The sequence below is a fragment of the Lathyrus oleraceus genome, chromosome 7 (genome assembly GCF_024323335.1).
Source record: "Lathyrus oleraceus cultivar Zhongwan6 chromosome 7, CAAS_Psat_ZW6_1.0, whole genome shotgun sequence".
In the NCBI taxonomy this organism is placed as follows: Eukaryota; Viridiplantae; Streptophyta; class Magnoliopsida; order Fabales; family Fabaceae; genus Lathyrus; species Lathyrus oleraceus.
Genome location: NC_066585.1, coordinates 521,850,296 through 521,876,575, shown reverse-complemented (window position 1 = coordinate 521,876,575; position 26,280 = coordinate 521,850,296). Strand labels below are relative to the sequence as shown.

The following is a 26,280-nucleotide window of genomic DNA, read 5'->3' as shown; positions in this document are numbered from 1 at the left end:
GATCCCACTTTTGAGCCTTATACTGCTCTGGTTGACCTATTTTAGCTATAGAGTAATGTGATCTGAATGGGTATGCAAACGTCTATTTTTATAAAAAGAAATCTTGGATAATGTACAAGTTGCCTTGAAGACTATGCATCTTGGGAAGCTTTTCCTTTTAGAATCTGACTTTGACTATCTTGGATATTATGGATAATTGTTTACCCTTTTCTCTAGCAATTGAGATTTCGTGAATACTTTATTTTTATTTTTACTTAGACTCTCTCTTATCTCCTCTTTTTATCTTCTGTGTATAGATTCTTGTTCTTACATAACACAAGTGCCTACTTCATATGAAGAACATCAATAAGAAATATGGGGAAAATAACAAGTAAGTATTTTATATTCTTCATTCATAATTTATTGTAAGTTATAATTTATAAGGTTATTAACTCGTAAATATTTTTATTTAGAATTATAGGTGTTTAAAGTCAAGACACCAAGACAACAAGATAGTATGATTTCTAAGGTTGTTCACTCACAAACTGGTGTATCGTTGTTTCTAGTCTGATATGATTTAGATATATTCAGATTTAAAAAACAAATAATATCACAACGGTTGCTTAATTCAACCATTGTTATAAGTAGAGATATCCAGAATAATAAAACAAATAATATCACAACGGTTGTTTAATTCAACTGTTGTTATACGTAGCACGCTAATTAACTTATAACAATAGTCACATGCCCGTTGTGGAAACCAACATACATACAATCACACCTTACCTAACAACAGAAGTACAACCGTCATTATATGTGTTTCACAACTGTCATTATTTATTTATTTCGTAGTAGTGTCGTCTTCTGTCGGTGGAGGAAAAGGAAAATGTAGAGCTTTGACAACTTCAACAGCAATAACAACAACAACTTGTCACTGAACGGTGGATCGACTGATTTTGGATGTCACCATGTTTGATGAATCTGATGATATCTGTTCGAGGAGGAGGTTGAAACTTCAAGAAAGGAGATCCGTGATATGGATCTTCGATGGAGAAACAATGGTTTTTCGTGGAAATCTGCGAAATCAGAAATCGATTTTCACAGATGGCGCCACTCTTCATTTAGAAACTAGAAATTAAAGGTGGGGTACTGAAGTTATGTTTTGTTGTGATTGATCAATACTTTCAGTGCAACGGATAAGAGGTTCATCTGGAAGCTTAGCACTTCAACCTCTAAGTCAGCGAAAAAAATCATAAGTAATGTGTGAGTGAAAATTGATTTGAATTTCTAAAATGACCAATTTTACCCATATATATCAAAAGCAGTTGAAGCTACTTGAATATGATGCGACATATTATGCAAACAATCTCAAATTGAATCAGACGATGATTGATGCGTTGAAAGGATAAAATTTCCTGCTTCTAGTTAGAACGAAGGGTTACCTACTTTGTGTGTCTTTCAATTCGAGCTTCACTCTTAGATCTTTTTCTATAGACCTTGCGAATGGGTCCCGAACAATTCCAAATTTAAATTTGGATAATTATTTTTCTCTCTCCATACTACTAAAAAAACACATGTAACCTCAAACACAAAGTTGATTTAACCTCGGTTAAAGAGGCGAGGCAGCGAAGGGTGTAATAACTACCATTTTACCCCTCTATTTAAAAATAATCGATGTAATAATTGAAATGGTCATGGGTTCGATCCCAAATAATAACTTTTTTATATTTTTCAAACTAACATCATATACCTCTCGGTTTCATAACAAAACCGAGGGAAAAAATATATATATTTTTTTAAATACTCATTACAGTGTTTACAATTACATAGAATATTAATAAATTAATTTATTTACAAACTAAATTGTTACACAAAATAAATATTAGTTGAACTGTTGAGTCTGGTTCATTGTCATCGCTGTCAGTGAAGAACAAATACTAATATATCGGGGAAGAACAAATGTTGGGGATCCTCGTTTCAATGATCTTTAGGAAGATCAAATGTCTTATATAAAATAAATAAAAAAGGTTAGATAAATAAAATAAATATTCAGTTATATGATTATTTAAGAACACAAACCTTGAACTCAAATAATTTTCTGTTCTTGCAATCCATCCTTGAGAACTTTTCCCCAAAAAAATAAACTCCTTTTTAAGATTCAAAGCTTTCATGTCAAATATTTCATTATCAATTTTTAATATTCATAATATTTTTATAATTAGGATTTTAGGTTTTACGATGATCACTAATGACAGTGTCTTGAGCGTTGATACTTATTAAATGAACGACATAAATTTGTTTAAGGTCGGTGAAGAAACTGAATAAACACACTTATGTTTTACCTTGGTTATTACTCAAAACTGAGATAAAATACGTTTTTTTTAAATAAAAAATAATAAAATATGTCACAACCCAAGCGTCATATACCTCTCCGTTTCTGTTAAAAACGAGGAGAAAAAACTTATTTTTATTTTTATTTTTATTTTTATATTTACGATGAATATTCAAATAAATTGTTTAAACAAATCAATATTTTGACAATGGACTCTTGCAGAACAACATATCTTCTCAAATTTCTAATAAATTATCTACTTCAGCTAAGAGAATTTTTTTTCCGTACTTGCAATCAATCTCAGAGAGATTTCATTATCTTGAGAAAATGTTTTCATAACAAATAGATGATTGTGTGTAGGAATAAATTTCTCAATATTGTCAACATAGAAAAACAATAATTTTCTCAATATTTTCTTTGATTGAGAACATAGGAAAATTATTACAAAAATACAACAAAGTTATGTGAGATAGATTGCAAGGGCAGAAAAAATATTTTGTTCAAGAATGAAGAACATTGAATTTTTTTTCTATCTTACAATCCATTCCAAAGAAGGTTGCATAAGACTTTGAAGCAACTACGTATAAGTTAGGTTTAAGGTAAAATCTGATTAATGAGTGTTTTTATAGTAAAATATGATAATCTAATCACTCGTTATTAAATATAAAAGAAAATATAGATTATTAGTTTAAAAATTAAAAATAAAACAAAAAGAAAGACGTCACTTTTAAAGAATCTATTATTATTGGGATTTGAAACATGTCCTGAATTATCTTTCCCCTCGGTTATATTTAAAAACTAATGAAATATGTGATATTTATTAAAAAAAGCTTAATACATGTTTTAGTCCCTTAACTTTATTTAATATTCCGTTTTAATCCATTAACTTATTTGATTTCTGGCAAAAAAAAAAGTTAAGTTCTGATGATGTGGTGTGATAGCTAGGTCATTGGTATAAATTTTAAGTCAACATATGTAGTTAAAAATTGATATACTATTTAAACTGCGAGAGTTTTGTTTCTGAAGGTTAAAAATAAATCCCCTTCAATTTAATGACGTGTAAGTTTTCAACTACATATATTGACTCAGTGACATTTCTTTCATGTCATGTCACAAGAACTTAATATTTTTTCCTAGAAATTAACGGAAGAGAACAAATAAGATAAAGAAGTGAAATTAAAAGATTAACATATAATATTTTTTAATTAAAGAATTAAAACAAAATATTAAATTAAACTAAAAATTTGGTGATTAATTGTGCCAAAAAAATATGATGTAGCTAGATCTTTTAGCTTAATTTTTAATTGGATGAGATGATACCTTAATTTTTAATTGGATGAGATACAAATTTTATCATAAAATATATTAGTTATAACAATACGACCACCCTCTCCATAAGTTTTAAATAAATATCAGCCCTAAAAAACTCTTTAAATAAATTGAAATTTAATGAGTCATATTTTTTTAACATATAAATTTTAATAGTTATCGTACCGAACAAAAACAGTAATCATGATCTAAACCGAACAACCTCGAAGAAATACAAGTTATTACATGCAAAAATATATAGTAATAAATAAATAAACTAGTTAAACAAAATACAATATTTTTTGTCTTCAAAGAAGATTCGATGGACGCGTAGAAAATGATGGGACATGGTGTTGTATATGTGTTTCATTGTAACGCACTATAAAGACACGTAGAATGAGTCATCACCACTATATAAACAAGTAGCATGCATGCATGCATGCAATTATAACCAATAATGGCTTCTCTTCAAACCCAAATGATCTCGTTCTATGCGATATTTCTATCCATTCTCTTAACAACAATCCTTTTCTTCAAGGTGAACTCAACTGAAACCACTTCCTTCTTGATCACCAAGTTCAGCCCCGACCAACAAAACCTAATCTTCCAAGGAGATGGCTATACCACAAAAGAGAAGCTGACACTGACCAAGGCAGTAAAGAACACTGTTGGCAGAGCCCTCTATTCCTCACCTATCCATATCTGGGATAGAGAAACAGGCAACGTTGCTAATTTTGTAACTTCCTTCACTTTTGTCATAAATGCACCCAACAGTTACAACGTTGCCGACGGGTTTACGTTCTTCATCGCACCTGTAGATACTAAGCCGCAGACCGGCGGTGGATATCTCGGAGTTTTCAATAGCGCAGAGTATGATAAAACCACTCAAACTGTTGCTGTGGAGTTTGACACTTTCTATAATGCTGCATGGGATCCAAGCAACAGAGATAGACATATTGGAATCGATGTGAACAGTATCAAATCCGTAAACACTAAGTCGTGGAAGTTGCAGAATGGTGAAGAGGCTAATGTTGTGATAGCTTTTAATGCTGCTACTAATGTGTTAACTGTTAGTTTGACCTATCCTAATTCACTTGAGGAAGAGAATGTAACTAGTTATACTCTTAGCGACGTTGTGTCTTTGAAGGATGTTGTTCCTGAGTGGGTAAGGATTGGTTTCTCAGCTACCACAGGAGCAGAATATGCAGCACATGAAGTTCTTTCATGGTCTTTTCATTCTGAGTTGAGTGGAACTTCAAGTTCTAAGCAAGCTGCAGATGCATAGTTTTTTTGCTTTTCATCATCATGCATGTCAAGTCATGTGTGACAGATCCAGTTTCTATAAATAAACTGCGCATATGCAGTACTTTTGTAATGTTGTTATGTATGTTACTTGATGCGTTTATTAATCAATGTGTGTGATTAATTGTTTGAGTTATGTGTGTTAAATTAGATAGTTACTCTCTTTTTAAATATTATTTGGCCAAATGCAAAAACTGTTAAGCATTAGTGATCACTAGTATAGGGCCTAATAGAACCCATTCTTGGCAATTGGGACATGCATACTCCGGGGCAGAGACACCTTGTTTTGTACCCAGGGGTTCATGTGCACCTCTCAACATTTTGGATTTACACATACGTTATTTTATGTTTTGTTCAGCTGGCACCTCTCAAATATACGGATCCTGCTTTGTTATTTTTTATAATTTTGTCGATTTTTATACACCTTTTCAATCATTCACATCACAGTGACAATGATGTTTCTGTAAGGGTGTTTGTATACTCAGAAGAGGTAAACGAAAAAAGTCATTGAGATGGACCTGAAAAGTGAAATATCAGTGCTATCTTCAGAAGAATTATATCTAAAAGAGATGTGTTGTATCAATTGTTTTCTCTAGTGAGAATGAAGGCTAGTATTCTGTGGTAAAGCCCCTCTTGAAATGGTTTAAAAGAAGGGGAAGCTAATCAGGGACGACGATTTTTCATCTTCTGAATGATTTTCTCATTTTCAACATCAACAAAAATATCTCTCTCAATGTAAGTAACTAATCAATCATTTAACCAATCATCACCCATGCGATTTCGCATTCAATTCTTGATAATATTCATAGCAGAGAAAACTCTTTCAGTTGTTGCAGTTGCCACCGATAATATCAGAGATAACTTTAAAAGCAAATATACCAACGGGTACACATGTTTTTTGATCTCTATGAGCTTGATAAAAAGATCACCAATCCCCTTTAATTCTGAAAATTCACTGTCAGAGCATACATCTAAGAAATAGTTTTCAAGCTAACAATCTAGTGTCAATAATTCAACTTGAGAAAACTCTGAATGATAAAATTTAGTTAAACGAATCAACATCTCCTTATCAAATGTAGAAAATGAATCTCTTTGACTTAAACAAGCTACACAAAGGAGCAACTCAATATTCACTTTTGTAAAACGGTTGTTCAACTCTTGAAGTTGTCGATCAATCACTTCATAAAACAATCCAACTTGAAAATGGTGTAAATTAGATACTTTCTCCAATTTTCTCTTTGACTTTTTTTGTGTCGGTTGAAAAGTGTCATCCATATCTGGAATGTCAATATCATTATGCTAACAAAATAATGAAACATTATTCAAGAAAGAATCCCAATCATTATCTCTTATAATTTGTAGCCTTATTTTGGACACTTTTACTAACTTCATAGCATTTACAATATCTTGAATACTTCTTTGTAATGCTTGAGATAAATCGTGTGTAATTTCTAAAACTATTTTCATCAAGTGCAAGATGAAAATAAATTCAAAAGATTGCATATAATTCATCAGCATTAGTGCTTCACCTTTTTTTTTATCTAAATCTGTTTCATCTTCCTCAACCATTTCTAGCACATCAATCATAGAAGAGAATAGAGAAACTATACTAAATAATGTACCATAATGTGAGCTCCATCTTGTTTCCCCCGCCTTCTTAATTGTCATTTCTTGATTCAAGCCACGCCAACTAGAGATTTCTCCATGTTCCAATGCTTGTTTCACCTTTGTAGCTTGACTTTCACGAAGAATATTCCGGCGCTTACATGATGCTCCAACAACATTATACAAAGTAGCAACCATTAAAAAATAAAGCAAATTTAGAATGATTTTTTGCTAATGTCACAAGAGCTAATTGGAGTTGATGGGCAAAATAATGAATAAAAAATGCAGAACAATTCTCTTTAAAAATCAAGATTTTTAGACCATTGTATTCACCCTGCATATTACTTGCTCCATCATAGTCTTGTCCACGTATCCTTGACAAACTTAATCCATATTTTGCAAATAACGACTCCAAACCCGATTTCAATGTTAGAGCACTAGTATTTGAAACATGAACAACACCAAGAAAACGCTCAATAACTTTTCCTTCATTATTTACATAACGTATAACCACAACCATTTGCTCCTTCACTGAGATATCACGAGATTCATCAATTAAAATAGCAAATAAATCATCTCCAAGATCATCCAGTATAACTTGAGTAATGACCGTTGCAGCAACTTTAACAATATCCTTTTGAATATCAGGAGATGTTAACTTAAGATTTCCACGACAATTTTTCCAAACTTTATAAATATCTTCACTATGGTTAACAAGAAAGTTCATAAGTTCAAGAAAATTCCCCTTATTTCTGGATGAAATTGACTCATCATTACCACGAAAAGCTAAACCTTGTGCTAATAAATATCGGATGCAATCAATTATACATGTCAAATGAACTTGATAGTCCTCTTTAACTTGATTGGATTGGTTACACAAGACACCTTCAATGTGTTGCTTTTGTTTCATTAGAGCTTGACAATTTCTCCATGCTTGATTATGAGAGCTATTTACATCTCCAAGATGAACTCGAAACCTTTCACTTTTTTTTTTCCAATTTGTAAAGCCTTCTGTTATAAAGGCATCACCACAACCTTTATGTTCTTCAAGATGTGACCTCATAAGATAACAACATAAACAATATGCAGCATTCTCAATTTGACTATATTTCAGCCAACTACCATGTTTTAAATACCAATCCGAATTAAACTTACGAAAGGTATCTCCAAATTTTTTTTGTGGAAAAATAATTTCTTTTGGTTGACAAGGACCCTTTTGCAAATAATATCTTCTAATTTCATCTCTATCGCTTTGATGATAATCTGACATTTTTGGCCTTAAACCGGGATAGTTAGAAAGTTTTTCCAATTCAAACTGCAAAAATCTTTTTTTCATGGGAGGATCCAGTTTGGGGCTTCGACGTTCATTAGGTGTTTAGGGATTAGGAGTTGATGATTGCTCTGTTGCTTTTCTTTTGAAATATTTTTCCATTGTTTATTGCTAAAAACAAAACAAAAAATCACAATTAAAATCATATTCAGAAAATTCATAATAATACTATAAAATTGATACAAACACAATAGTTTCAAACAAACACTACAAAACTCTAAAAATAAATTTTCTGCCATTAACACAATCTCTAGCTTAATAAAGTAATAATATATTTTTTACTCTTACTACAATAATAAAAATAAATTATAAATTCATAAAGATTAAAATTAAAAAAATTACCTTTTAAAAGATCAACAATGGAGAAGAAGCTAGAAACAGAAATACACTTTGTAGTGAGAGAATAAGGAGTGGGAGAAAGAAGAATATGAAAAGTGGTTTGTTTCTATTTGGAAAGAGTAAAAGAGAATTAATAGGAATATGAAAAAAAATAGGAGTTAAACTTTTTAATTTTATTTAAAGAATTTAATTTATTTTAAATGCATATGGATGTGTGTCCGTGTGTGATACTCCAAATCATTTTATTAAGTGGGGGCATTATTAACTTTTCTTCCTAATTTTTAGGATATTAAATTATTAATATATTATTAAATATTAATCAAATAAGAATGTGGTGGGGGCATGGGCCCATTCTTTCTTCTTAATACCTCCGCCCCTGAAGCTAATACAAGATACTTTCACTGATGCAAAGCTAACCGGGTTTTAACTGGTAAAACAAGACATTTTTTAGCACTTTCCTGAGGTGTTAGGAAACAGTATGGAGAATAGATACAAAAAGATTAGGATGGAAGATAATATGTATTTAACAGACGAATTTTCAGAGGATGGGATTAGAAAAACGACATGAAATCTATGGATCTATATGCTTATGGATATAATCAAGAAGTATTCAAGATGGTGAAACTCGTGAATAGTAAGACACAATTCAATCAATAGTTCTTTAAGATTGACAATGATATGGTTTTGATGATGACAATACTTGAAGTCAAAAATAATTGTTTAAGATAGCTCAAGTGGTCAAAAATGCATAAGATGGTCGATAAAGTCATACTTTCTGAATCAAGTTTGCTTTAGAGTCAAAAATATATATATTAAATTGTAATTTTTTTGTGTCGAAACAGGTTAGTTATGTTAGTTTTGAGTCTTACTTGAGAAGTAAGCCCAAAATCTATAAATAGGGAGTAACCTCTTACTGAAAATACTTGAATTTTTCAGTTGCAAAAGAATAAAGAATCATAGTTTGTGAGCAGAGAGGATCTTTGTAGAAAATTCATCTTCTTCCTTATTCGAAAATCCTAATATCTCTTTCTTCCCCAATTCAATTTTGTTTCTTTTTATTACCATTGTGCAACGATACAGTCTTGCAACCAAGGTTGACTGATTCACTCGAGTGAAGAGTGAAGAACAAGAAGAGAATTCAATCGGTTGATTGGATCTTGTTCATCAAGATTGATTCGGAATTACTCAAAGTCTTGAGTTTAATTCCAACACCCGATATCTAGAGCAATGGTTGAGTGATTTGTGGGAAGAAAAGGACGATGGTGATGAATCATCCGAACGAGCATTTTTCAGTGAGTCTCCCAATTCTGAAGAATTTGAATTACGAGAATTGGTGCAAGCAGATAAAGGATGTCTTTTCCTATCAAGATCTTTTGGATCTTGTGAAGGAGGGAGTGACATCGCTTGCAGCAAATGCGACGGATGAAGAAAATGATGCACACAAAGAATTGAAGAAGAAATATTATAAAGCTCTCTTTATAATCCATCAATGTGTTGATTATGATAATTTTCAAAAGGTTAGTGATGTTGAGTTAGTGAAAGAAGCATGGGAAATTCTTGAAAAATCATTTGGAGGCAGAGAGAAGGTGAAAGAGGTGAGGTTACAAACTCACAAAAGAACGTATGAATTGCTTCAGATGGAAGACAGTGAAAGCATAACTGATTTTTTACTAGGGTTAAAAATATGGTGAATCAAATCAAGGTATGTGGAGAAGTGTTGACATCATGATCAGGTGTTCCAAAGATCTTGAGATCATTGGCTCCAAAGTTTGACCACGTGGTAGTAGCCATAGAAGAGTCGAAAGATTTGTCAGCATTGACAAAGGAAGAGCTTCAAGGGACGCTTGAATCTCATGAACAAAGAATGGTTAAAAGAGCTGCAGGCAAGTCGAAGAGTGGTGTGACTTTGCAAACGCAATTAGCAAGAGAAAATAAAGGCAAAAGGAAGTGGCTCAACAACAAAGGTAAAGGAGGCTACAAAAATCCGACTGGTCAAAATTAGCAAGAAGGAGGCTGGTCAAATCAGAGAAAACTCCCATACCAAAGTAACCAAAAAGATGGTGTTGTAGGTAGAGGAAGAGACAGTGGTAAAAAATATGACAAAAGTCACATTCCGTGTTTCAATTGTCAGAAGTATGGTCACTACTCAAGTGATTGTCTTAAAAAATAGAAGAATCGAGAAACTGATGCAAAGTTTGCAAAGCATGAAGAAGAAGGGATTTTGTTGATGGTCACAATAAGAGATGAAGAAAGATTTCAGGACCAATGGTACTTGGACTCAAGATGCTCATCACACATGACTGGTAGGAAAGATTGGTTTGTTAACATGAAACCCTCAATGAAGAGCATGGTAAAATTTGTAAATGAAATTACTCTAGCAGTTGAAGGTATTCGTGATTTTCTTATTATGAGGAAAGATGGCAAGAGGTCAGTCATTTCTAATGTACTGTACATACCCGACATGAAAAGCAATTTTTTCAACATATGGCAGTTGGTCGAAAAGAACTATAAAGTGTCGATCTAAGATAAGATAACGAGAGTTCTCGACTCAGGTGGAAGGTTAATTTTGAAGGCACATATGTCTCAGAATAGAACCTTCAGGATTGAACTTAATGTGATAGAATACAAGTGCCTTGTGTAACACCCCGATAAAATATGATAATTATTTAATTTAAGTTTAATAGTATATTATGATGATAATATGAATGAGAGGGTATTATTTTTCAAAATAAAAGATAAACCATTCATATATATTATTATTAGTATATTTATTAATTTAATTAAATAATTGGAATATTATTGGATTATTATTATTGGAATAATAAAGTTGGAATCAGTAAAGAGTCCCATTTGGTAAAAAGGTTTTATACGTGAAAACAGAGAACACGTAACAATTGGGAGAAAAGAGAAGAAACTGAGAAAGGGAGAAGAAGAGGCTAGGGCTCAAGAGGAGATTCATGATTGTTGAAGGCCAAAGAAGATTTGCCGGATTAACTCAGGTAAGGGGGGTTTATCGTCGTTTAATGGGTATTATGGATTAACATGTAATGGGTAGTAATAAGCCATTGAATCGACTCTAATTAGGTTTTGGTAAATACCTTTGAATTGTGATGAATGAATTGCGTTAAAACTGTGAATGAACCTATATTTGGATGAGTCGTAGTTTTCTGGACGTGTAGCTTTTTACGGAATCGAAATCGGAGGTCCGGAAGTCCTCCAACGGCGAGAAATGCGGGTAATTCTGCATTCTGTTCGTGTTAGCGCAGGAACAGCTTTTTGTCTTGCGTTAACCGGTTACCCAGGGCGTTAACCGGTTAACACTGTTATGATATTAAAAGAATTAAATTCTGTCTTGCGTTAACCGGTTAACCCAGGGTGTTAATCGGTTAACACTGTTAAAAATTGCCAAGAAGCGCATTCTGTTTTGCGTTAACCGATTAACCCAGGGCATTAACCGGTTAACACTGTTTGAAAAGTGAAAAATTGATATTTAAATATTGTGTACGTTCTGGAATGGAATTATGTGTACACATTTGATGATTGGCCTATATGGGTGAATGATATACTGCATGTATGATATAGTAGGGATCGTTTCCCGTTGTTTTGAGCAGTATAGGTATTAGTAGAGTGTGTTAATACTGTGATTTATTATTTGGCATGACATGATATGATTATGTGATAAATATGCTGATGATGTATGATGGTATGCATAATGCTGTGAATATATCTATTATGTATGCAATTGTGGATGGACTGTTTATGGCTTAGAGTGTGAGCATATGTCCATTGTGGATTGTTGATGATGTTTGCATGCTAGGTGATTTAGCGTGCATAGCATGGCCTTTATGGTGGTAGCTAATTCCCATGGTGAGGAATTAGTGAGTGAGTCACTAGGTCTCAAATGAGTGGGACTAGTGAGCTTGGTAGCCGTATCTGGGTTTGATCGGTGAGGTTGAACTATGTGTTCACGAATAGTCGGTACCGCATGCATGGAGTCTCATTTCATAATGTATGTATGGCGTATAATATGAATGGATGTATTCCAATATTATACGTGTGTTTTGTGTTTGTGTTGAGTATGATTATGAGTTGATGTTGCCGTTGCTGAAGGTGTGATATGATTAGGGTGATGAATGTGTTAATTTATTTAGCATTACATGATATTTTATAATGCTTATTATATCGATTGAGGAACTCACCCTTACAACTATGTTTCAGGTAACGAGCAGTGATTGAGTAGAAGCTAGTGCTTGGAGTCTAGTGTAGTTCCTTAGTGGGTCATGCTCTGGTCTATGTAACATCGGGTCGGGATGTTTTACTTGTTTTCATTTTGGTTGTTGAACAACTTTACATGTAATGTGTTACATGGTTGCATGTTGTTAGATTTCTATCCGCTGCGAATTGTGCAATGTTTATTTGATTAATAAATGAGCATGACAAGTTATTTTGGTGAATGGTGTGAAGTGTCAAGTGTGACACCCTGAAATTGCATATCTACTCTGATTTATATTTTGTTATTTTAATTAATTATTGGGGTATTTTAGAAGGGTGTTACATTAGTGGTATCAGAGCATAGTCGGTCGAGTCGAGTCGTAATTATTCTGTTTCCCTGTATGTGATAGGTGTTGTGTAACCCTATCAGTACTTATTGTTTTAGCTTGTTGGGTTCTCAGAATAGAGATGGCTGGAAGAGGTAGAGACGATGCTGCGATTGCTGAGGCTCTGGGTATGCTAGCTGGAGTACTTGGAGGAATCCGAATGTTGTGGGATTGGGAGCTGCTCGTCAACTGAGTGAGTTCCAGAAGAACAATCCTCCAATGTTCAAGGGAGCATACGATCCAGATGGTGCTCAGAAGTGGTTGAAGGAGATCGAGAGGATCTTCCAAGTGACTGAGTGTGCCGATAACCAGAAGGTCAGGTTCGGTACGCATATGCTGTCAGAGGAAGCAGATGATTGGTGGGTTGCTGCCCGCACTGAGTTGGAAGCTGCTGGGAGTGCTGAGATCACTTGGGCGGTGTTCAGAGAGAGATTCCTGAGGAAGTACTTTCCAGAGGATGTCAGAGGAAAGAAAGAGATAGAGTTCTTAGAATTGAAGCAGGGCAACCGGTCTGTTACTGAGTATGCTGCTAAGTTCACAGAGCTGTCGAAGTATTACACTCCCTATGATGAGGCTACTGGGGAATTTTCAAAATGTGTGAAGTTTGAGAACGGGTTACGTCCCGAGATCAAGCAGGCTATTGGGTATCAGCGGATTAGAGTGTTTTCTGACTTGGTTGATTGTTGCAGGATTTTTGAACAGGATACCAAGGCCAGAGCGGAGAGCTATCAGCAGAGGGTTGATAGGAAAGGCAAGAATCAGAATGATCGTGGGAAGCCGTATGCAGCTGGCAAAGGTTTCCAGAGACAGAGTGGAATGAAGAGACCTAGTGGGGGAGACTCCAGTGCCCCTGCTAAGTGTTACAGATGTGGTCAGGCTGGACATCGTATCCATGAGTGTACCAGTACTGAGAAGAAGTGTTTCAAGTGTGGCAAAGGTGGTCACTTGGCTGCAGAGTGCCGGTTGAAGACTATGACTTGTTTCAACTGTGGAGAGGTGGGTCATATCAGTCCACAGTGTCCTAAGCCGAAGAAAGAGAATCAGTCGGGAGGCAAGGTCTTTGCTTTATCGGGTTCTGAGACTTCTGCAGATGATCGTTTGATCCGAGGTACGTGTTATATTAATGGCTTTCCTCTTGTAGCTATTATTGACACAGGTGCGACTCATTCCTTTATATCTTTGGATTGTGCTGTGAAACTTAAATTAGAGATATCTGAGATGCATGGGAGTATGGTGATTGATACTCCTGCGAAGGGTTCAATGACTACTACTTCAGTTTGTTTAAATTGTCCTTTGAGTATTTTTGGTAGAGACTTTGGGATGGACCTCGTGTGTCTTCCACTAGTGCAGATTGATGTTATCCTGGGTATGAACTGGTTGGTGTTTAACCGAGTTTATATCAACTGTTTTGATAAGATTGTGATCTTTCCTGAGATTGAGGAAGGAAAGAGTTTGTTTCTATCAGCAAGGCAGGTGAATGAGGCAGTAGCAGATGGGGCAGAGTTGTTTATGCTGTTAGCGACTTTGGAGGATAAAGATAAACTGGTGATTTGCGATCTAGCCGTGGTGTGTGATTTTCCTGATGTGTTTCCTGAAGAAGTGAATGAATTACCGCCAGAGCGTGAAGTTGAGTTCTCGATTGATTTGGTACCTGGTACTAGGCCGATGTCGATGGCTCCGTACCGTATGTCTGCTGTTGAGTTAACTGAATTGAAGAGTCAGTTGGAAGATCTGTTGGATAAGAAATTTATTCGTCCGAGTGTGTCACCGTGGGGCGCACCAGTGTTATTGGTTAAGAAGAAAGAAGGTACTATGAGGTTGTGTGTGGACTACAGGCAACTGAATAAAGTGACGATCAAGAATCGGTATCCTTTGCCGAGGATTGATGATTTGATGGATCAGTTGGTTGGTGCGAGTGTGTTCAGCAAAATAGATTTGAGATCGGGGTATCATCAGATACGTGTGAAAACTGAGGATATTCAGAAGACTGCTTTCAGAACAAGGTATGGACATTATGAGTATTCTGTAATGCCTTTTGGTGTGACTAATGCGCCTGGGGTATTTATGGAGTATATGAATAGGATTTTCCATCCGTACCTAGACAAGTTTGTTGTGGTGTTTATTGATGATATTTTGGTGTATTCGAAATCTGAAGAAGAGCATGCTGAACATTTAAGAGTGGTTTTAGGAGTTCTACGAGAAAAGAAGTTATTTGCTAAACTGTCCAAGTGTGAATTTTGGTTAGAAGAGGTTAGTTTTCTTGGTCATGTGGTTTCACGAGGTGGTGTTGCTGTTGATCCTTCTAAGATAGAAGCGGTATCTAAGTGGGAAGCTCCGAAGTCAGTTTCTGAGATAAGGAGTTTTCTTGGACTTGCAGGTTATTATAGGAAATTCATTGAGGGATTTTCTAAGTTGGCGTTACCGTTGACGATGTTGACTAGAAAGGGGCAAGCGTTTGTTTGGGACTCAAAATGTGAAGAAGGTTTCCAAGAGTTAAAGAGATGGTTAACTACTGCTCCTATTCTGATATTACCAAGTCCGTCGGAACCATTTGAGGTTTACTGTGATGCTTCATTGTTGGGTTTGGGTGGTGTTTTGATGCAGAATAAGCAGGTTGTAGCTTATGCTTCGAGACAACTGATGGTTCATGAGAGGAACTATCCGACACACGATTTAGAGTTGGCAGTTGTGGTATTTATTCTGAAGTTATGGAGGCATTACTTGTACGGGTCAAGATTTGAGGTTTTCAGTGACCATAAAAGTTTAAAGTATTTGTTTGATCAGAAAGAGCTGAATATGAGACAGAGGAGATGGTTAGAGTTTCTGAAGGATTATGACTTTGGTTTGAATTACCATCCGGGTAAAGCAAACGTGGTGGCTGATGCATTGAGTCGGAAATCATTGCATATGTCTATGTTAATGGTTAAGGAATTGGATTTAATTGAGCAGTTTAGAGACTTGAGTTTGGTGTGTGAGAGTACTCACAATAGTGTTAAATTGGGAATGTTGAAGTTAACGAGTGGTATTCTGGATGAGATTAGAGAGGGTCAGAAATCCGATGTGCTTTTGGTTGATAAGTTGACTCTAGTGAATCAAGGTCAAGGTGGTGAATTCAGAGTTGACGAGAATGGTGTTTTGAAATTTGGTAATCGGGTGTGTATTCCGGATGTTACCGAACTTAAGAAGAGTATTCTTGAGGAAGGACATCGTAGTGGCCTGAGTATTCATCCTGGAGCTACGAAGATGTATCATGATTTGAAAAAGTTATTTTGGTGGCCGGGAATGAAGAGAGAAATTGCGAGTTTTGTTTATTCTTGTTTGACTTGTCAGAAGTCAAAGATTGAGCATCAGAAGCCGTCTGGACTAATGCAACCGTTGGCTATTCCAGAGTGGAAGTGGGATAGTATCAGTATGGATTTTGTTTCTGGTTTACCGAGGACAATTAAGAATTTTGAAGCTATTTGGGTGATTGTTGACAGATTGACAAAATCGGCTAATTTCATTCCGATCAGAATGGATTATCCGTTAGAGAGACTAGCTGAGTTGTATATTGAGAAAATTGTAAGTTTGCATGGTATTCCGTCGAGTATTGTTTCGGACAGAGATCCTAGATTTACATCGAAGTTCTGGGAAGGTTTGCAGAGGGCTTTGGGAACTAAGTTGAGATTGAGTTCTGCATATCATCCGCAGACTGATGGTCAGACTGAGAGGACGATTCAGTCACTGGAGGATCTTTTGAGGGCTTGTGTTTTGGAAAAGGGAGGTGCTTGGGATTGTTATTTACCTTTGATTGAGTTCACCTACAACAATAGTTTTCATTCGAGCATTGGTATGGCACCGTTTGAAGCTTTGTATGGTAGGAGATGTCGGACACCTTTATGTTGGTATGAGTCCAGTGAGAGTGTTGTGGTTGGACCGGAGATTGTTCAACAAACTACGGAAAAGATTAAGATGATTCAGGAGAAGATGAGAATTGCTCAGAGTCGTCAGAAGAGTTATCACGACAAGAGGAGGAAGTCACTTGAGTTTCAAGAGGGAGATCATGTGTTTCTTCGTGTTACTCCGATAACTGGGGTTGGTCGAGCCTTGAAGTCGAAGAAGTTGACACCTCGATTTATTGGTCCTTATCAGATTTTGGAGAGGATAGGGGAGGTAGCCTATCGTATCGCTTTGCCGCCGTCACTTGCGAATTTGCATGAGGTTTTTCATGTGTCTCAGTTGAGGAGGTACATTCCTGATCCGTCGCATGTGCTCCAAGTAGATGATGTACAGGTGAGAGATAACCTGACTGTTGAAACATAACCTATGAGGATCGAGGATCGAGAGTTGAAGTAGTTGCGGGGTAAAGAGATTTCTTTGGTAAAGGTAGCTTGGGGAGGACCAGCAGGTGGCAATGTGACTTGGGAACTTGAGAGTCAGATGAAGGAGTCTTATCCGGAGTTATTCGCTTGAGGTATGTTTTCGAGGACGAAAACTCTTTTAGTGGGGGAGAGTTGTAACACCCCGATAAAATATGATAATTATTTAATTTAAGTTTAATAGTATATTATGATGATAATATGAATGAGAGGGTATTATTTTTCAAAATAAAAGATAAACCATTCATATATATTATTATTAGTATATTTATTAATTTAATTAAATAATTGGAATATTATTGGATTATTATTATTGGAATAATAAAGTTGGAATCAGTAAAGAGTCCCATTTGGTAAAAAGGTTTTATACGTGAAAACAGAGAACACGTAACAATTGGGAGAAAAGAGAAGAAACTGAGAAAGGGAGAAGAAGAGGCTAGGGCTCAAGAGGAGATTCACGATTGTTGAAGGTAAAATAAGATTTGCCGGATTAACTCAGGTAAGGGGAGTTTATCGTCGTTTAATGGGTATTATGGATTAACATGTAATGGGTAGTAATAAACCATTGAATCGACTCTAATTAGGTTTTGGTAAATACCTTTGAATTGTGATGAATGAATTGCGTTAAAACTGTGAATGAACCTATATTTGGATGAGTCGTAGTTTTCTGGACGTGTAGCTTTTTACGGAATCGAAATCGGAGGTCCGGAAGTCCTCCAACGGCGAGAAATGCGGGTAATTCTGCATTCTGTTCGTGTTAGCGCATGAACAGCTTTCTGTCTTGCGTTAACCGGTTAACCCAGGGCGTTAACCGGTTAACACTGTTATGATATTAAAAGAATTAAATTCTGTCTTGCGTTAACCGGTTAACCCAGGGTGTTAACCGGTTAACACTGTTAAAAATTGCCAAGAAGCCCATTCTGTTTTGCGTTAACCGATTAACCCAGGGCGTTAACCGGTTAACACTGTTTGAAAAGTGAAAAATTGATATTTAAATATTGTGTACGTTCTGGAATGGAATTATGTGTACACATTTGATGATTGGCCTATATGGGTGAATGATATACTGCATGTATGATATAGTAGGGATCGTTTCCCGTTGTTTTGAGCAGTATAGGTATTAGTAGAGTGTGTTAATACTGTGATTTATTATTTGGCATGACATGATATGATTATGTGATAAATATGCTGATGATGTATGATGGTATGCATAATGCTGTGAATATATCTATTATGTATGCAATTGTGGATGGACTGTTTATGGCTTAGAGTGTGAGCATATGTCCATTGTGGATTGTTGATGATGTTTGCATGCTAGGTGATTTAGCGTGCATAGCATGGCCTTTATGGTGGTAGCTAATTCCCATGGTGAGGAATTAGTGAGTGAGTCACTAGGTCTCAAATGAGTGGGACTAGTGAGCTTGGTAGCCGTATCTGGGTTTGATCGGTGAGGTTGAACTATGTGTTCACGAATAGTCGGTACCGCATGCATGGAGTCTCATTTCATAATGTATGTATGGCGTATAATATGAATGGATGTATTCCAATATTATACGTGTGTTTTGTGTTGTGTTGAGTATGATTATGAGTTGATGTTGCCGTTGCTGAAGGTGTGATATGATTAGGGTGATGAATGTGTTAATTTATTTAGCATTACATGATATTTTATAATGCTTATTATATCGATTGAGGAACTCACCCTTACAACTATGTTTCAGGTAACGAGCAGTGATTGAGTAGAAGCTAGTGCTTGGAGTCTAGTGTAGTTCCTTAGTGGGTCATGCTCTGGTCTATGTAACATCGGGACGGGATGTTTTACTTGTTTTCATTTTGGTTGTTGAACAACTTTACATGTAATGTGTTACATGGTTGCATGTTGTTAGATTTCTATCCGCTGCGAATTGTGCAATGTTTATTTGATTAATAAATGAGCATGACAAGTTATTTTGGTGAATGGTGTGAAGTGTCAAGTGTGACACCCTGAAATTGCATATCTACTCTGATTTATATTTTGTTATTTTAATTAATTATTGGGGTATTTTAGAAGGGTGTTACACCTTGCAACTGCAGCTAGCAAGTGTGAATGGATATGACACTATAAACTTGGCCATCTCAATTTCAAAGGCATCAGAGATCTGAAAAGAAGAAATATGGTTTCAGGGTTATAAGAAATCGACATTCCAAATGAAGTGTGTGAAGAATGTGTGCAGGCGAAGCAGCACAAGAACATCTTCAACAAGGATGCATGAAGCAGGTTGAAGGCAACTCTAGAATTTATATACTCTGATGTTTGGGGTCATATCTAGGTGGTTCGATTGGAGGTAACATATACTTTGTCATATTAATAGACGATTTCAGTAGAAAGTTGTGGACTTACATGATCAAGAAGAAAAGTGAAGTGATCGAGGTATTTCCTAAGTTTAAATCTAAGGTCAAAAGACAAAGTGGTCGAAAGTTCAAGATTCTGATGACTGATGGTAGTGGAGAGTACGTGTCGAAAGACTTCGACAAGTTATGTGAGAAAGAAGGAATTGTGCATGAGGTGATGCCACCATACACTCCAAAGCATAATGGAACAATATAAAGGAAGAATATAACCATCATAAACATGGTGAGAAGTATGTTGAAAGGAAAACATCTACCCAAAGAATTATAGGGACAAGCAGTGTCGACAACTACATATATTTTGAACAAATGTACGACGAAGAATCTAGAAGGAGTTACGCCAGAAGAATGTTGGTTTCATGTCAAGCCTAGATTGAGTCATCTGAAAGTATTTGTATCTATAGCACATTGACATGTGCCAGATCAGTTGAGAAGAAAACTTGATGACAAGTCGAGTTAGATGATCCTAATAGGATATCATTCGATTGGAGGTTACAAGTTTTTCGACCTAGTGAAAAAGCAAGTAGTGATCAACAGGGACGTGATCATAAATGAGCTTAAGGAATTAGATTGGACTGAAAATGTCAAGAAGGATTTAGTGAGAATATTAGGTGAAGAACCAATAATTAAAGTCGAAAGAGAAGTTCGACAAGAAGAAGTCAGAGGTCAGGCAAGTACAAACATACCTCAAAGAATAAGACACATGCCTACAAGGTTGTAAAAATGTGTGATTACATCAGATGATGTGTTCTATGATGAAGGTGAGCTGGTACACTATGATTTTTTTACAGATGTCGGACAGTCAATGCAGCTAAGGCATTGAAGGATTCGAAGTGGGTGAAAGCAATGAATGAGGAACTGAAGTCCATCGAAGTTAACAACACTTGGTCCCTTGTCAAATTGCCTCAAGACAAGAAGGAAATCAATGTGAAGTGGATATACAAGATGAAGTTGAATCCCAAAGGTTAGGTAACTCGACACAAGGAAAGACTTGTGGTGAAAGGATTTCTTCAGAAGGAAGGAATCGACTTCGATGAAGCTTTTTCACCTGTTACTAGGATCGAAACAATCAGGTTGGTTGTTGGTCTAGCAAACATGAACAACTGGAACACATGTCAGATGGATGTGTGTAGCGGTGTATTCGTTACTATATGATCTATTGATTAAATCATAAGCAAAGCATACAATGAATTAGAGTCGCCACCGCACTTTTATTTATCCTAATGACTGGCTAAAAAGAGAACAAAAGCCTAAGAAGTTTTACGCGTAGAAAACCAATAAAAGATCAGAGATCGGGGTAAGGGGTAAATTACGCAATGGGAAGGTGTTAGGCACCCATCACGTCCTAGGTACTCCTAGGGAGCCCTTTTCACACTTGTTGTTTGAAATTATTATTCGTTATGACATAAGTAATGTGCAAACATGATTGGGATGGTGAGGAAAGAATGTACATGTTAATTATTTTTGTGTTCGAACGGATGAACCCGTTGCCTACGTACCTTCCATCAAAGGTAAGGATCAAAACGCCGTAGTTCGGCTAAAAGATTTCCAAAAGTTAGTGAGTTCAATTTTAAAACACGAGCCCTAAGGTTTTACGTTACCCATGGGAGAAAACTCAACCTTATATAACAACTAGTCCACCATGTGAGAAAAGCTTCAACTTGCCAGAGAGGGGTTAACCCTATAATAGGCAAGGAAGACTTACAATTCATCTACTAAGGACAAATAGGTGAGATTAATATCAACCAACTAGGGTAAATCAAACCTATAGCTAATGTATGAAAACTTAACGAACATGGACAAAGCCACAAAGTCATTGAATGGGTGAAGTTAATTGATTTGGAATTATTTACAAAACATGGTCAAAGTATGATTAAAGTCAATTCAAAATGAAGTATTTACAAAAGATGGAGTTTGGAAAATCATGGACTTAAGGTCCAAGTTTCTAATTTGGAAAGAGGTGAGAATGTTTGCACAACACTTATTTCAAGCTTTAAAACATGTGTGAAAAGTTTAGGACACAATGGGATGGATGGGATGGTGGAGTGAATGTAAAACTTCTTAGGAGGGTCCGCCTCTTGAAATCATATAGAAGATGATTCAAGTGGGCCCTTAGGAATAGGCTACAAATGAGCAATAATATGAACGTGATAACAGATGAAAATAAATAAAAGCGGATACTACTCAATGGTCTTATACCTGTCTCCTAAAACAAGTAAGGATATCAGAAGCCACTTTATGGACTTACACTAATCTCCATCAGAATGAAACAAAAACAAACGTGGAAGTCAACTGCCAATTTATCTGGACTTATGTTAACCTCCACAGCATGCTCCTAGGAATACAAATGCCACATCACAGGGACTTACAATGAATCCTCACATACAACAATAATGCTCAAACAAAGAGCAAAGAAGATATGAGTGACCAATGAGGTCTTACACTCTATCTCTTCCATATCATGGGAACAAAAGCCAACCTACATGGACTTACAATTGTCCTCAATGGGGAAACAACAATGTCACAAGGACAAAAGAAGTGATCATGCACTAATGGCAAGCAAAGATGATAAATGCACAATGGCAAGCAAAGATGATAAATGCACAATGGCAATCAATGATAGTAAATGCATTAAGGCATACAAGCAATCATGTGCAAATGCATAATAAATCACAAATAATCAGATAGCACACTCTATAACTAAACAAGGAGGTTCAATCAAAGGGTTTGACTATGAAAGTCCACTGTAATAGGTAAGTGTCGCTCTTAACCTTGCCATTGAGGGGCTAAGGTGAAGCAGATGAAAGGATATGAGGGGTGTGCCTCATTGCTTCTATCTCAAGTCCGAGAGAGCATGTAAATATAAGAATGTGGGGGAGTTCAGAAAGATGGAACTCTTTCCCCAATTGGACTCGATAGATCTTGGGTTTGGATCTCGATGCTACAACCATGCAATGGGAGCAAGGAGAAGACTCACAGAATAGTGGGAGATAGGCTACTTATCTCTTTGATCCACCAATTGCCTCAAATGAGGACTTTTCCTGCTTGGGACAAATATAAACACACACAAGCATTGCCTCTTAAGGAGGACTTCAGACAGTTTGCCCGGCCAAATAACGGGTCGGGTCTCCAGACTACATGAAGAAAAAGGAATTATACCTCAATGCAAATTGCTATAAAGCAAAGCAAAGCAAGTTCTTAAGAGAACTGAGCAACTAAGGGTACCTGAAATAGTCAGACAGAATCAGCATCCCAACATAAACAAAACAACAACAATAAGAATCAATCAACAATCAAACAATGATGTGCATAGCACCAAGTCCATGTGAACCAAGCACCCTACAACACAAACAAATTAGTATACAATGATCAAAGTAAACAACTCAATTATGAATCAACCTCCTTAAGGCATTAGCTTTTTAACCTGAAAAGTCAAAGTCAAGCTCAAATATAAGTAACAAGACCACTAGGCCAAGCCTAGGGTCCAAAGAAGGGAAAAATCTTAAAACAGCAAGTAAATCATGATCAAAACCAAGATATTTCAATTACAAAGGGATCCCAACTGGTCTCATATCTAAACCATACACCAATTTCATTTTATGTACAATCTAAGTCAAAGTAAGCAATGTTGAATCACATATGGACAACCAGAATGATTACATCCAGAAAAATATCAAAACAGCATAGAAAATTCCACAAAATTATATCCTAAACAGAGGACATTCAACAAGCTACATATTAATTTTATGCCATTTGGACTAGTGGAGCTATGGGAATTAATTCAACATGTCAAGGCATGCAAAAACACAACCAAAATAGGTCACAATATGTACACTAACTTCAATCAAATGGTAAACAGTGACATTAAATGGGAAATGAGTAGGACCAAAGCCAAATGAAAGCTACACATGTCAGGAACTACTTCACCAAATTTCATATTCATAGGGTTAGGGATGAGGATTTGGCAACATAGGTAAAAATGTTACACAAGCAAAGCCCTAAAAATGCTAAGCAGCAAACAAAAATTCTAATCAATTAGAAAATGGATTATAAAAATCCACAAAAATTCATGTTGAAAGTTAACATGTCAAAGGTATCTCATGCAAAAAATCAGAACCATAGGCCTAATGGAAGCATGGAAAAATAATTGGTGAACTCAGCATATCAAAGTGTGACACATATTGTCACACTCAAAAAGAATTAATCACATCTAGCAAACCAGAGGTCCAAAAATTACAAATCATATGTCAAAATCTCCAGGAGAGGGTCAAGAATCGTCCTATAAAATTTCAATTCATTTGGAGCTAGCATGGTTATTTTATGATTAAAATAGCAAAACATATGAATATTGCATACATTATGAACATCCCTATGCCAATTAAATTTTTTACCAAGCACAACTTTAATTTCTATGCCTAAACAAAAAGGAGATTAAAAATGGAGATCATCAAAAAAAGTCCCACATTAATTGGATTAAGGATGATTTATTTATGATTTTTAGAAGTTTTGAAATAATTATTGAAATATTTATTTAAATGGAATTAGGATTAATTAGTTTATTAAGGTCTGAATGGCAAATCCGGTAATTCTTCTAGCCAATGCCAAAACGATGTCGCAGCATTAATGTGCTGGCGCGTCAGGATTCGTCGGATTAGGAGGGAAACAGTAATTCGAACGGGGACGCGCGGATGAAGGATCCAATGAGTGGATTTCCAGAAATTCTGCAAAACTTCACCGAGTTCTTCAATGGTCGTCCGTTCCAGATTAGGTTTTGAACAAATATCAACCAAAACTAACAAATCGCATATGGATCGAAACGTCTAAGCTCGTAGATTGTGAATATCATGGTGAAATCGTCTATAAGTTCATACATAGCAAGAATCGATGGAAAGAAGTTTTGGTATCAAATCTTTAATCTCGGATTTCTCTCTCAAAACCTAACAATTTTCAATTCTACAAAGTGCTGCATGATCTACAAGCTACACTCTACAATAACCACAACATGATTTTGAAAATGGTGATAATCGAATCCGAACCTTGTTGATGCTGCAGTGGTGAAACCGTGCGTGTTAGGTCTTGGATTATAGAAACAAATGCAGAAAATCTTTGTGGAAGGTGAATGATGAAGGGAATCCAGCTCAAGAACGCTCGAATCAACAGGTTTTGCTAACTGCCATGGAAGAACCACTTTACAACAGCTGCGAATTGGCTTGAATCTTCACTCAATTCCTGCAAACAGAAATCCTAGACTACCTAACAATGATGAATCTGCAAAGAATTAGCACAAAGATCAGTGAAAATTGATGAACTGATGCAAAAGTTTTTGGTGAAAAATTGGAGAGAAATGAGAGAATTGGTGAGATTTGGTTTTTGGATTTTGTGAATTCTGATTAGTCTCCTGAGAAAACAGTTATAATTAACTATATATACTACCACCTAATCTCAAAGTTAATCCTAATTAGTGAAATGGAAGTTTTAGTGTTAACATGAAATTTCAAGTGTGGCCAAAATACCCTCTCTCAAACCAGCCAATTTTTCTGCCCAAGCTTGGTACTAACAGGTCACAAATGTCATTTAGGAGCTAATGGAATTGGTCCCAAGTCCAATGAATGCATATTTCTCAATTTCACTATGTGATGGTACTTTGTTCATTTTTCCAATTCATTTCAAAAGCCAATTTTCAAACCATGAAGCCTTAGCATGTTATGAATATTCCAACAAGTTTCAAATGCCATTTATGACGTGTTGCAAAAATCCCCACTCAAAAATTCCAATTATTTCACAAGTTGGACGATTTTGCCCCTGGTCATTTAACTGTACAGTTGAAATTTGACTTTTTGCATTGACCTTTTTTTGAGAAAATCCAATTATGCACCATGAAAGCACATGTCAAATGGAGTTTGTGCATATAAAGAACATTCAATTTGGACAATCCATGTGGAAGTTATGGCCTTCTGATTATGGGTCATTTTTGAAATTCACTGGACCATAACTTGACAACCATACATGGGATTTTCAAGTTCTTGGACTTTTTGGACTGGTGAGAACAAGATCTTCAACTTTCATGTTGGACAAAATTCCATTTGAAGCTTTCTTGGACACGTAATATTTGGGAGAAAAACTTTCCATTTTGGACAGGTGAGAATTACAGGTCATTTCCATTTTGGGAAACTTTTTGTCTGACTTCAAATCCTTCAATCTTGATCTTTGAAATGTCAAATGAGACTTGTATGGACATGAATGAGGTCTTTCTAACCATCTCACACCCTCCAATCCCTGATCAAATGCACAGTTGACCACAGTTGACTTTTGTTGACTTTTGGTTGACTGGGCCAAGTTCTGATGAATTCCAAGCCTCTTTCACATGAGATCTTGCTTCCAAATGATATCACAAGTTGTATGAACTTCTTTATGAATGATCATGGTGTCCAAATTCTTCCAGAATGGCCACCATCTACTGCTCAAGGCCTGATTTGACTGTTTTGACCTGGTCAGCTTCAGCTGCAAGAAACAAGGTTAAATGACAATATTTTTGTACTTTTGGTTAGTGAACATATGAAAAGCAATGATATACAAATGCAATACATGCTTGGTGATCAAGAACCACACTCACAAGGTACCCCACCCACTAGGAGGGCAGCTAGGGTATGCAATGATCCTTGAGGCCATGATATGATATGATATGGGCCATGAGGGATCTTAGGGCCAAAATTGGGGTCTTACAGATGCCCCTATTTAAGGTCA

At 35.9% G+C, this 26,280-nt stretch overlaps 1 protein-coding gene and 1 pseudogene across 1 annotated transcript; one reads left to right on the top strand and one right to left on the bottom strand.

Annotated features, from left to right (window-relative positions):
- The first annotated feature begins 4,072 nt into the window (after positions 1-4,072).
- On the top strand, positions 4,073-5,051 carry LOC127107554 (lectin). The gene has a single exon (NM_001427062.1). The coding sequence runs from the start codon at positions 4,077-4,079 to the stop codon at positions 4,902-4,904; it is 828 nt and encodes a 275-aa protein (NP_001413991.1). The 5' UTR covers positions 4,073-4,076; the 3' UTR covers positions 4,905-5,051.
- A 617-nt stretch (positions 5,052-5,668) lies between these two features.
- On the bottom strand, positions 5,669-7,958 carry LOC127104722 (uncharacterized; annotated as a pseudogene).
- Positions 7,959-26,280: the final 18,322 nt, after the last annotated feature.